We start from the raw sequence: 14,259 nt of genomic DNA, 5'->3' as shown, positions 1-14,259 counted from the left end.
CAGGAACTTCTTTTCAACATGGTGTCTAGGGATCTTTTTTAACACGGTTCTAGAGACATACATTTGAACATGGTGTCAAATAACTGCTTTTGAACATTGTGTCTAGGGACCTACTTTAGAACATGGTGTCCTACTTTTCAACATGATGTCCATGATTGAACTACTTTTGAACATGGAGTCCAGGGACCTACTTTTTAACATGGTGTCCAGGGACCTACTTTTTAACATGGTGTCCAGGGACCTTTTAACATGGTATCCAGGGACCTACTTTTAAACATGGTGTCCAGGGACCTACTTTTTAACATGGTGTCAAGGGACTTTTTAAAAATATAGTCCAGGGACTTTTAAAACATGGTGTCAAGGTACTTTTTGAAAATGGTGTAAAGGTACTTTTTGAACATGGTGTCAAGGTACTTTTTGAACATGGTGTCAAGGTACTTTTTGAACATGGTGTCAAGTGACCTACTCTTGAACATGGTGTCCAGGATATCCACCTCCTTTTCAAAGGTCCTGTGAATGTATGGCTGCTTATCAGGCTGCAGGAAATTCTTCCTCGAGTAGAAAATGTCCTGAAATATTTCAATTTTCAACAAAATGAGCCTGGTTCTTGGGAAACTGGGCTTAATGCATGTGCGTCAAGTTTCATTCCAGCTTAGCCTATGTAGTCTTCACAGGCTAATCAGGGACAACACTTTCCGATTTTAATGAATATTATTTTGTTTGAAGGAGGTCTCTTCTAAACAGTTATCCAGTATGTACGCAGAAAGTGTTGTCCATTATTAGCCGGAGCACAGGCTAATCTGGGATTACACTTTAAGCATTTTCCCAAAATGTGTCTCAAATATATCACTAAAATATAATTTACCTTCATTTTTTCAGAAGATATTATATTCTTAGTGGAACAAAAAAGGCAACAATAAGCTAAAATGGTAACATTATATATTGCAAATAGATTTTTGTAAAATGATTTGGCAACTGTTCCATACTGGGACATTCATGTCAGAATTCGAAACAACAGACTACTATCATTCCAGCCTTAAGATTGTTTCAATAGTTTTTTTGCAAAATGTCTGAACCATTAAACACTGTCAGAGTGTGCAAGAATAAAGTAGACATGAAGAAAAAAAATTAACAAATCAAATTAAAACAGACAAATATTCAATATTTACAACTTCTTGCATTTTCATGCATAATCTAATTGAATAATGGAAATGGACTTTGTTTTTATGTCCACATGAACCCACAAGGTGTGCAAAATTCAACTGTGTAAGAATTACACATAACATGATTGGAACAAACTTCAGCGCATTGTGACTGTAAGGAAATGTCTTACAGCGACAGTGTCAAAGCCACACTTTTCCTTGACTAGTTTCAGCAGGGGCTGGATGGCGTTCAGCAATGTCGTGGTGCCACACGTCTTCAAGATGAACCGACGCTCAGTGATAAACATGCTGCTCTCACTGAAATAGAAACACAGACATTCAATCAATTTTTTATTGAAATCTTCAATAAGGAATGTTTAGGTTCCATTTGGGGAAAAATATATAATTTATCACCTACATGTATGGTAACAGACCTGAATTTGAACAAAAACAAACACTGTTTTATAAACCTAAAAAGGAATTACAGCTGCTAAATACAATAGATAACAAGGGACAAAATTGTCACAAAACCAGGTTTTCATTGTGAAAAAAAATCTGATAAAGGGAGACAACTCAAACTGAACTTTTGAAATGAACAAACAAAATTAACCCCCTTTGTAAGTTTGTTTTAAAATAAATCTATTTTTAGTCGTGGCGACCTTGACATTGGAGATATTGACGTGATTCTTTCGTGCGACACACCATCCCATGGTGAACAAATGTGCCAAATGATTTTAAAATCTCATAATGAATGACATAGTTATAGCCCAGACAAGCTCATTTATGGCTATTTTTTACCTTTGAACTCAAAGTGTGACCTTGACCTTGGAGATATTGACGTAATTTTTTCACACGACACACCGTCTAATGATGGTTAACAAATGTGCCAAATGATTTTAAAATCTCACAATGAACGACAAGGTTATGGCCCGGACAAGCTTGTTCCGCCCGCCCGCCAGCCCGCCCGCCAGCCAGCCAGCCAGCCAGCCCGCCCGCCCGCATTCGCCAATCTAATAACCAGTTTTTTCCTTCGGAAAACCTGGTTAAAAACAATTCATCCTAATATTATATTATTCCCTTGTCAAACTTTATGAGAAAATCAATATAAAGTTATATCATGTAAGTGATTTTTTAGCCTAAAATAACAGTCTCTTACAGGCTGTTCTCCGATGGCAAATAGTAACATTTTTTTTCCAAAAAATCTTACGAAAATTTCCCACTAAAAATGCCAAACTTGTGTAGTATTTAGTAATGGTGTATTTAGTGTATTATACAGACATATAATTGTGTAGCACTTAATAATATAAATTGAACAAGAGATGTGTTTGTCAGAAACACAATGCCCCCTATTGCGTCGCTTTGAAATAAAATTTCAATATATCATTTGGCATGTTTAGAAATTATCTCCCTCTTAAAGATTATTACTTCCCTTGGAATGTATTTTTTTACTTTTGACCTTTAAGGATGACCTTGACCTTTCACCACTCAAAATGTGCAGCTTTATGAGATACACATGCATGCCAAATATCAAGTTGCTATCTTCAATATTGTAAAAGTTATGGCCAATGTTAAAGTTTTCGTACGGACAGACTGAGGGACAGTTCAACAGCTATATGCCATCCTATCAGGGGCATAAAAATGCTGTTTATCATGCACTTAAATCAATTGGTAAACTGTTTTTTATAATCATATTAATAATGTTTCATTTTTGCCAATTTTGTGGTTTATCGTGCCTTTGTTTACAATTCAAACAAGAGGGCCATGATGGCCCTGTATCGCTCTACTGCTGAAAAAAGGCTATTCAAATATTCTCTGCATGTGCAAATACTTATATAGGCCCTATTCTGCACATGTACACTTTTGTGACACCCTGTGCTTGGTAAAATTTAACCCCAGGGGCATAATTTGAGCAAACTTTGTAGAGGACTACTATATCTCACTACATGTACATACAAAATATGGTAGCCCTAGGTCCTAGAGTTAAGGACAAAAATATTTTTAAAGTTTTCACAAAATTAGCAAGATATAAGCGTATATAATGTTCAATTTTGTGACCCGCGGGTCAGGGTCAAATTTGACCCAAAGGGCATAATTTGAACAAACTTGGTAGAGGACTATAAGATGTTACTGTATACCAAATTTGGTAGCCATAGTCTGAATGGTTTTCAACAAGAAGATTTTTTAAAGATTTTACAGAATAGGCGCTTTATAAGCGTTTATTCAATTTTGTGACCCCCCAGGGCAGGGTCAAAGTTGACCCCAGAGGCATTATTTGAACAAATTTGGTAGAGATTTATTAGATGTCACTACATACCAAATTTTATAGCCATAGGCCCAATGGTTATGGACAAGAAGATTTTTAAAGTTTTCACAAAATAGGCCCCATATATTAGCGTATGTTCAGTTTTGTGACCCCCGCGGCCAGGGTCAAATTTGACCCCAGGAGCATAATTTGAACAAACTTGGTAGAGAACTGTTAGATGTCACTAAAAACCAAATTTGGTAGCCCTATGCCTTATGGTTAAGGACAAGAGAATTTTTTAAGTTTTCACAAAATAGGCGCTATATAAGCATATAATCGATTTTGTGGCCCCCAGGGCAGGGTCAAATTCGACTCCTGGGGCACAATTTGAACAAACTACGTGGAGGACTATACAATGTCACTACATACCAAATTGTGTAACCCTAGGCATAATGGTTATGGACAATTTTTTTTTTTTTTAGTTTTCACAAAATAGGCAGTATATAAGCATTATGTTCAATTTTGTGATCCCCCGGGGCAGGTTAAAATTTGACCCCAGGAAAAAAATTTGGTAGAGAACTATAAGATGTCACTACATACCAAATTTGATAGCCCTAGGCTTGATGGTTATGGACAGAAAGATTTTTGAAGTTTTCACAAAATAGGCCTTTTATAAGCATATGTTCAATTTTGTGATCCCCCGGGGCAGGGTCAAATTTGACCCCAGGGGCATAATTTGAAAAAACTTGGTAGAGAACAGTATAAGATTTCACTACATACCGAATTTGGTAGCCCTAGGCCCAATGTTTATGAACAAGAAGATTTTTAAAGTTTTCACAAAAAAAGGCCTTATATAAGGGTATGTTCAATTTTGTGACCCTCAAGGTAGGGTCAAAAATTGACCCCAGGGGCATAATTTGAACAAACTTGGTAGAAAACTATAAGATGTCACTACATACCAAATTTGGTAGCCCTAGAACCAATGGTTATGGAAAAGCAGTTTTTAAAGTTTTCACAAAATAAGCCCTTTATAATATATATTCAATTTTGTGACCCGGGGCAGTTTTAAATTTGATCCCAGGGGCATAATTTAAACAAACTAAGAAGAGAACTATTACATGTCACTACATACCAAATTTAGTAGCCCTATGCCATACAGTTATGGACAAGAAGATTTTTTAAAGTTTTCCCACAATAGGCCTTATAAAAGCATATGTTCAATTTTGTGACCCCCGGGGCAGGGTCAAACTTGACCCCAGGGGCATAATTTGAACAAACTTGGTAGAGGACTATAAGATGTCACTACATACCAAATTTGGTAGCCCTACCCCCAATGTTTATGGACAAGAAGATTTTGAAAGTTTTCTAAAAATAAGACCTTTATAAGCATATATTCAAATTTGTGACCCCCATGGCAGTTTCAAATTTGACCCCAGGGGCATAATTTGAACAAACTAAGAAGAGAACTATTACATGTCACTACATACCAAATTTGGTCGCTCTATGCCATTCAGTTATGGACAAGAATATTTTAAAAGTTTTTACAAAATAGGAATTATAAAAGCATATGTTCAATTTTGTGACTCTCGGGGCAGGGTCAAACTTGACCCCAGGGGCATAATTTGAAAAAACTTGGTAGAGGACTATAAGATGTCATTACATACCAAATTTGGTAGCCCTAGACCCAATGGTTGTCACAGAAAGATTTGATAAATTTTCACAAAATAGACCCTATATAAGCAAATGTTCAATTTTGTGACCCCGGGCAGGGTCACATTTGACCCCAGGGGCATAATTTGAAGAAATTTGGTAGAGGACTATAAGATGTCTCTACATACCAAATTTATTAGCCCTAGGCCAAATGGTTATGGACGAATAGATTTGGAAAGTTTTCACAAAATAGGCCTTATATAAGCATATGTTCAATTTTGTGACCCCCAAGGCAGGGTCAAATCTGACCCCAGGGGCATAATTTGAAGAAATTTGGTAGAGGACTATTAGATGTCTCTACATACCAAATTTGATAGCCCTAGTGCCCAATGGTTATGGACGAGAAGATTTTGAAAGTTTTCACAAAATAGGCCTTATATAAGCATATGTTCAATTTTGTGACCCCCTGGGCAGGGTCAAATTTGACCCCAGGGGCATAATTTGAAAAAATTTGGTAGAGGACTATGAGATGTCTCTACATACCAAATTTGATAGACCTAGGCCCAATGGTTATGGACAAGAAGATTTTGAAAGTTTTCACAAAATAGGCCTTATATATGCATATGTTCAATTTTGTTATCCCCGGGGCAGGGTCAAATTTGACCCCAGGGGCATAATTTGAAGAAATTTTGTAGAGGACTATTTGATGTCTCTACATACCAAATTTGATAGACCTAGGCCCAATGGTTAGGGACGAGAAGATTTTGAAAGTTTTCACAAAATAGGCCTTATATAAGCATATGTTCAATTTTGTGACCCCCGGGGCAGGGTCAAATTTGACCCCGGAAGCATAATTTGAAAAAATTTGGTAGAGGACTATTAGATGTCTCTACATACGAAATTTGATAGCCCTAGGCCCAATGGTTAGGGACGAGAAGATTTTGAAAGTTTTCAAAAAATAGGCCTTATATAAGCATGATGTTCAAATTTGTGACCCCAAGGACAGGGTCAAATTTGACCCCGGGAACATAATTTGAAGAAATTTGGTAGAGGACTATTAGATGTCTCTACATACCAAATTTGATAGCCCTAGGCTAAATGGTTATGGACGAGAAGATTTTGAAAGTTTTCACAAAATAGGCCTTATACATGTATAAGCATATGTTCAATTTTGTGACCCCAGGGCAGGGTCAAATTTTACCCCAGGGGCATAATTTGAATAAATTTGGTAGAGGACTTTTAGATGTCTCTACATATCAAATTTGATAGCCCTAGGCCCAATGATTATGGAGGAGAAGATTTTGAAAATTTTCACAAAATAGGCCTTATATAAGCAAATTTTCATTTTTGTGACCCCCGGGGCAGGGTCAAATTTGTACCCAGGGGCATAATTTGAACAAATTTGAAAGAGGTTTATCCCAGGAACATTCCTGTGAAATTTCATCAGAATTGGACCAGTAGTTTAGGAGAAGAAGATGTTTTAAGGAAAAGTTAACGCACGGACGCAAGCACGACAGACACAGGACCATGACATCAGCCCTGATGGCCTCTGGCCAGTGGAGCTAAAATCACTACACGTGGACAGGTTTACTCAAGATTGTTATGCAATTCAATACTTTGTAAATATCTCCACCTCCATAAAGATTTCTAGAAGCAAGCCCTATCACTATGAAACAAATATTGAGCAAATATCCAACAATTTAATGGAGTCATAAATTTATATTCCAGTCTAGGTATAGAGTGTCAAGCCATATAATCCTTTGCAGACGATACTGTAAACACATGCATAACGCCCTGTTTTCCATGAGGCCAACTTAAAAATATGAGCAATTGAACTCGTGTGCCATATGCAACCAGCATAGCTCAAAACCAGCCTATGCAGAATAGCTACAGACCATCTTGCACAGGCTTATTTGGAGCTATGCTTGCCCCATATGACATAAGACCCATTTTGGCATGATGCTGGTCAAATATACCCCTTTCCCCCATAAGAAGCAAAATGAAAATGGCTTTTGCAACCAGCATAAAACCAGAACAGCCTGCGAGTAACTTGCAGTCTGTTCAGGTTTTATGCTGTTTGCTGCTCATCATAACTAAGGGTTGGAAATGAAGCCTTGAAAACTTGAATTTAGTAATGCGTCAAAATACGTATCTAAATGGTAAAGGGATAATTGCAGTTGGCATAATGCTAGTTACCTATCAAGGAGCAAAACGGCAGGCCACTGTATGATGGGTCTCCTATGTATACAATTTGGTAAAACAAAGCTATAGGCTAATGATGTATAAGAATGTATCAAACATGGTGACAACAAAAAATTATCTCTGAAAATTTGTTTATGTGGAATTAATTATTTTGTTGGTACATGTAGTATGCATTTAAACAGGCTGTATATAATGGTAGATAGCAGCCTTAATTATTATACAATTTAAAATATCAAACATGAAAACTCAGAAAAGTTAAAGTTAGTGAAAAGAGAAATCAATAATAAGCGGGTTATCATTAAAAAAATCAATAACCATAGGTCTGTCTAGGAATAAATAAATATATAAAATAATATAAACAAGACTAATGCCAAGCAATAAAAGTCCCATACCGGTGAAACTCCACCATTTTCAGATTTTTAAAATATTTCTTATATATTTGTTGCCATAGCAACAAGAATTCTTGACGTAGGAACAAAATGAAATAACATGCATAATGTCCATATTGCCATCTGTCCATGTTTCAAGTTTCATGAAAAAAATATGAAGAAGTAATCGCAGGATCCAGAAAAGTGTGACAGCCTGACTGACAGAGCGCAAACCATGAGTCCTATTCGATTTCACTAATAGGGGACAACATATAAAATAAATTAACATTTAATTTTGATAAGGTTTTCTTTAATTTATTCATGATCAATTATTGTCTCAAAATGCAGAATCATTGTTTGATATTTCATCAATATTTAAAAGCAATATCCAATGTTTAATAACTTCTGCCAGTTCATGTAATGTGAACCAAAATATTTAAATATTTAATTTGTTTTACATTGCTGTCAGTTTGGAGAGCTCATTTGTGTGTTTAATTAAAGTTTATACATGCATTGTGTTTAATTTAAGTTTATAAATGCTCTGTGTGTTTATTTTAAGTTTATAAATGCTCTGTGTGTTTAATTTAGGTTTATAAATGCTCTGTCTCTTTAATTTAAGTTTGTAAAAGCTCTGTCTGTTTAATTAAAGTTTATAAAAGCTCTGTCTGTTTAATAAAGTTTATAAATGCTCTGTCTGTTTAATTAAAGTTAATAAATGCTCTGTCTGTTTAATTAAAGTTTATAAATGCTCTGTCTGTTTAATTTAAGTTTATAAATGCTCTGTCTGTTAAATTTAAGATTATAAATGCAAAGAACTTTTGTAAGTCAAATTTTGTGACAAGATCATTTTGAGTGCATTATGCGATAATAACCGCTTCAAATGTTTGCAAAAACATAGCAATCACATGCCCCCATAGTATTATTCAATAAACACAAATTAAACACTATAAAATTATTATTTCAGAAACATCTTATTATGATATCTTGATCTTACCAAATTATTTAAAGGGCAAGTCAAAAATAATATATTTAAAGCTACGGAATACTCATTTTCAAATAGCATTAGTCAATTTCTAAGGACTTGTCAGGCATAAACAACAATCATTGTACATGTATTACTAGGTACTGGTATGATGACGTTGCTTTTCAAATATATGTCGTATGATGACGTTGCTTTTCAAATATATGTCGTATGATGACGTTGCTTTTCAAATATATGTCGTATGATGACGCTGCTTTTCAAATATATGTCGTATGATGACGTTGCTTTTCAAATATATGTCGTATGATGACGCTGCTTTTCAAATATATGTCGTATGATGACGTTGCTTTTCAAATATATGTCGTATGATGACGTTGCTTTTCAAATATATGTCGTATGATGACGTTGCTTTTCAAATATATGTCGTATGATGACGTTGCTTTTCAAATATATGTCGTATGATGACGCTGCTTTTCAAATATATGTCGTATGATGACGCTGCTTTTCAAATATATGTCGTATGATGACGTTGCTTTTCAAATATATGTCGTATGATGACGTTGCTTTTCAAATATATGTCGTATGATGACGCTGCTTTTCAAATATATGTCGTATGATGACGTTGCTTTTCAAATATATGTCGTATGATGACGTTGCTTTTCAAATATATGTCGTATGATGACGCTGCTTTTCAAATATATGTCGTATGATGACGTTGCTTTTCAAATATATGTCATGTGAACCAAATTTAATCAAATTAAATGTCAAATTCAGTGATTTGAATGACTTTTTTCTTTTTTTGTATTTACGTAAAAGAGCACATTGCATGGCGACGTTTTTAAATTTAATAGTTTATCTATCGGTTATTAATCCTGTACACAGGAATTTTAATGACGGAACTAAAACAAAACTCGCTTATCTGGATGTTCAACCAAGCTTAAGATTCATTTAAGTAATGCAGAAATATGCTTCTGAGTTAAGTTTCATTATACATTTTGTTCATGCAAAACTGTTATATGTGGCCATACAAATGGAAATGTATAGATGTGTATAAAGTTTGGCAACATGAACTAAGGCTCAGATGGTTTCCAATAGCTAGGAGCATTCATACGCTACATTTCCTATATTGTTCATGAAATGCAAGTTGTCCTACATAAACATTACTATCCTAAAATATAGTGTCCAGTAATTTGTGACATTAAAGAAATAAGCAGTGACAATTTAAACATATTTGCATCTTAAAAAATATACTTATAAGAAGTATAAGAGGCCAGCTTATAAATGGCCAGACTCTGTGTAAAACGTTTGATCAAGTGACAGAGTTGGAAGCATGTGTGTTCAGGAACTATGAAGGAAATGGATGCTGATTTTAACAGTCACATTGCAGGATAACTGTTTTCCCAGAGGAACGATGAGCAATATAAACTACTGGATAATTACCCCACACCCACACAGTCATGGGTTCTCTGCAAATATGTGCATGTATAGATGTTTCCTGAATGGCATGTCACTGATAATGTGATGAATGAAATATACTAAACAGATGGAAATGATACAGTATAATTCCTTTTTGTTGAGCATTGTTAACTAAAAATTAAAGTCGCAAAAAACAGTTGTAGTACCCATATGAAACTAGAGCTTTGTCACAGACGTGAAGTATACCCCCACATGCTGCATTGACACAGAATATTTTGCATGCTGTCTTCACAAAACAAAAGAAGCTAATTTTTGGCGATTTTTAAGAATAATTATGCCATTATCATTTATGGCCATTTTGACTTTGAATTCTTGAATTCTTTTGCACGACACAACGTCCAATGAATGCGAACAAATGTACCAAGTAATTTTAAAATCTCGCAATGAATGACATAGTTGTGGCCCCCACAAGATCCTTTATGGCCATTTTTGATTTTTAAACTCAAAGTGTGACCTTGACATTGCAAATATTGACGTAATTATTTTGCATGACACACCGTCCAATGATGGTGAACAAATGATTTTAAAATCTCACAATGAACAACATAGTTATGGCCCGGACAAGCTCATTTATGGCCATTTTTTACCTTTGAACTCAAAGTATGACCTAGTTGACCTTGGAGCTATTGACGTTATTCTTTTGCATGACACACCGTCCAATGATGGTGAACAAATATGCCAAATGATTTTAAAATATCACCATGAAAAACATAGTTATGGCCTGGACAAGCTCATTTATGGCCATTTTTGACCTTTGAACTCAAAGTGTGACCTTGAACTTGGAGATATCGATGTTATTCTTTCGCATGACACACCATCCTCATAATGATGGTGAACAAATGTGCCAAATGGTTTTAAAATCTCACAATGAATTACATAGTTATGGTCTGGACAAGCTCATTTTTGGCCATTTTTTACCTTTGAACTCAAACTGTGACCTTGACATTGCTGATATCGACGTCATTCTTTCACATGACACACCGTCCAATCATGGTGAACTAATGTACCAAATGATTTTAAAGTCTCACAACAAATGACAAAGTTATGGCCCGGACAAGCATTTGACCTCCAAGTGAGACCTTAACCTTGGAGATATTGCCATACTCCTTTTGCATGACACACCTGATCCCATGATGGTGAACAAATGTACCAAGTCATTTTAAAATCTAACGATAAATAACATAGTTATGGTCCGGACAAACTTTTGGATTAAAACGCACTCAGTGACCCCGTGACCTAGTTTTTGAGCCGGCATGACCCATATTCAAACTTGACCTAGACAACATCTAGATACAACTTCTGACCAAGTTTGGTGAAGATCAGATGAAATTTTCACGACAGACCGACAGATGGACAGACCAACCAACAAAGTGACAAGCCCCATTACCAAATGGTAATGGGGGTATAATAATCCCCTAAAACTAAAGCATCAATAACTTCATATTACAAGGACAATTGTAAGACCCTAATAAAGAGTGTCATTTATTTTTGCCCATGATTATTAGGAAACGTTTTTCACAATTCCTGCTGATTACGCATTTAATATATAACTGGTTAACAAGATTAACTGCATGTAAAAACATTGAACAGTTTATTTGTCATGTTGATGTATATGTTGGATATGGCTACCGCAATAGGACATTTCACATACATGTTGTTGCACATTGTTGTTATCGTTTTGAATGTGCATGATTTTTTGCTGATCTAATTTTATATATAAAGTACTTTATATTAAATACAAGTTTGACTTGCATTGCTTTAAAAATAATTGTGTGCTTGTGATTGCTGAATACAAATGATTTTGCACATTTTGATGGGAATAATTGTTTGCTATCAATGTTGTTTTTTTCGTTCAAATTTTGGGTCTGTAGAGGGGCCCATTCTCAATGGAAAAACATATATATTTTTCTCAAATGGGATCCCAAAATTTCCAATTGAATGTTTAAAAAAAATTGAATCTCAACATTTAAGTCATCTATCATCAAGCTCTATAAATTAAACCCTAATGAATTTTTTCACATCACCCAGTCCCATTCCCAACAGAAAATGACACAAATAACATCACTGATTTACCTTGATTGTATAAAAACCTGGATAACTCAAGACCCTTGATAACTCAAGCTTTTTCCTCATCTGGATGCCTCCTTGAGTTATTGATGTTTCATTGTATCTCACGTATTTGACAAATTAGTCTCTTACATGGGTCACAATAACCAAACATATGTTGATTTTGGTCAGTTGATGTATACATTATGTGCAGGGATCATATTTTCCCGCAACATCAATCGGTCTGGATATAAATTGGGAAAAAGTATCCGAAAAAATTATGTCCGAAATCATGACAAATTACGTTAAAATATATACCATTGATTTTGCCATTCATGAAGGTGGTATAATAAATGTTCAAGTAAAAATCCCTTAGGCATTTTTTTAAACGGAACGAGTTTTCTCAACTGATTTATCATTTGCTATTTCATCGTGTTTCGTGTGCTGTTTTATCAGACTTTTTCATCGATGTCAATATTTAATCTGTGTTAGTCTATAACAATGTTTTAAATTGTTGTCGACTCCATAATAGCTTGCAAACATGCACTAAACCAAACAAATGTCTGTGCGTAGGTTAGCTACTGACAATAACACACCAAATAATTAAGAAAGTATTCGTGTATCCCAGTGTGACCCAAATTCGACGATGTAACGGTTACATGAAGCAATATTTAGCAAATAATGAAAGAAATAACGAAATGTTTAATAGCACAAAATAATAATTTTAAACTTAGCTGTATTACTTTGAAATGATTCCAAGACAATTATCATCCATTTAATCAATACAAATAGAACATCGTCTGTAGTGTTGTGTGTAAATGAATAGTTGAATGTAACCTGTGGTGTTTTGTACGACTAGGAGTTTTCGTAATGAACGCTTTCTGAGTAGCATGGTCTTGTTGTCTTTAAACCCGTAATTGGCCATTTATAACGTGCTTGTACGAGCTACAACACTAAACTGGCGACGAGGATGGCCAACCTTCCTCCATTTCCTTCGTTCAACATCCATGACAGCGGCGACACGTCAAATTCTTCGTCAAATTCAGCCGGCGTACGGTGGCGTAAGTGGACGGAAAAATTAGACAATTTAATCTGTGCACTGGACATTGATATTGACAAGCGCAAAAAGGCTCTCCTTCTGCATTACTGTGGCGAAGAGTGTTTCGACATATATGACTCGTTCACTGATGAACAAAAAGGGGTAGGTTCTACTAAAACTGTACAGAATGAAAACGGTGATAACATAGAAACCCCTGACGAATATGGAAAATTGTGTTCCTCATTCAAAAACTATTTCACTCCGAAACAGAATCTTACCTACGAAATCTATAAGTTTAGGCAGTCGAAACAAGAATCTGGTGAGTCGATCGACACCTTTTACACAAGGCTAAGAACCCTTGCAGCGACATGTGAATTTCACAACAAGGACACTGAGATCCTTAACCAAGTTATACAAGGATGCACGTCTACACGCATCAGACGTCGAGCTCTGCGAGATAACTTTACTCTTGACAGACTTATTGAAGAGGCTCGCGCATTGGAGGTTTCCGAGGTTAGAGCGTCTGACATGGAGGGACGGCAAGCAGCTAACGCTAACGCTATCCACACTATCCCTGGTGGTTCGCGTGGTCGTGGTGTATCTTCGCGTGGTCGTGGTGTGTCTTCGCGTGGTCGTGGTGTGTCTTCGAGTGGTCGTAGTGTATCTTCACGAGGTCGTGGTTCCTACAACAACCCATCCCAGGCATCAAGAACTGGCACTGACTGTCGTAACTGTGGTGGCAAACATGTAGACCGGAAATGTCCGGCATTTGGGAAGAAGTGTCATCATTGTGGCAAATTAAATCATTTTCAAACAGTTTGCAGATCAAGATTACAACATGTGAACTATACAGAAGCCAGTACTTCAGAAGCTACACAAAATAGTTCTAGTGATGAATCTGTATTTAACCTTTGTTGTACAAATTCTAGCATACCCTCTGTTTGTGTTAATATTTTTAACAGTGATGTTAAATTTTTGATTGATACTGGTTCTAGTGTAAATATAATGAATGAAAATATTTACAATAACATGGGCAGCAAACCTTCTCTTCAACAGCCTGTACCATTGATTTTTGCATACGGTGCATCTCAACCTTTAGATGTTAAGGGTTA

General features: G+C 35.6%; 1 protein-coding gene across 4 annotated transcripts in view; it reads right to left on the bottom strand.

Annotated features, from left to right (window-relative positions):
• Positions 1 to 14,259, bottom strand: part of LOC127853789 (S-adenosylmethionine decarboxylase proenzyme 1-like) — a 75,930-nt gene that overhangs the window by 22,410 nt on the left and 39,261 nt on the right. For all 4 annotated transcript variants that reach the window (XR_008036747.1, XM_052388561.1, XM_052388560.1 and 1 more), the window contains 2 exons: positions 1,334 to 1,460; positions 467 to 569 (listed from right to left, as the gene is read on the bottom strand). Coding sequence is in view for 3 of the 4 variants with exons in the window: in XM_052388561.1 (XP_052244521.1) it covers positions 467 to 569; positions 1,334 to 1,460 (230 nt within the window). In the remaining variant the exon portion in view is untranslated. The remainder of the gene's footprint in view (positions 1 to 466; positions 570 to 1,333; positions 1,461 to 14,259) is intronic.

Source organism: Dreissena polymorpha, chromosome 12, assembly GCF_020536995.1.
Source record: "Dreissena polymorpha isolate Duluth1 chromosome 12, UMN_Dpol_1.0, whole genome shotgun sequence".
In the NCBI taxonomy this organism is placed as follows: Eukaryota; Metazoa; Mollusca; class Bivalvia; order Myida; family Dreissenidae; genus Dreissena; species Dreissena polymorpha.
The sequence above is the reverse complement of the archived record's forward strand: the minus strand, read 5'-3'. Positions and strand labels throughout refer to the sequence as shown.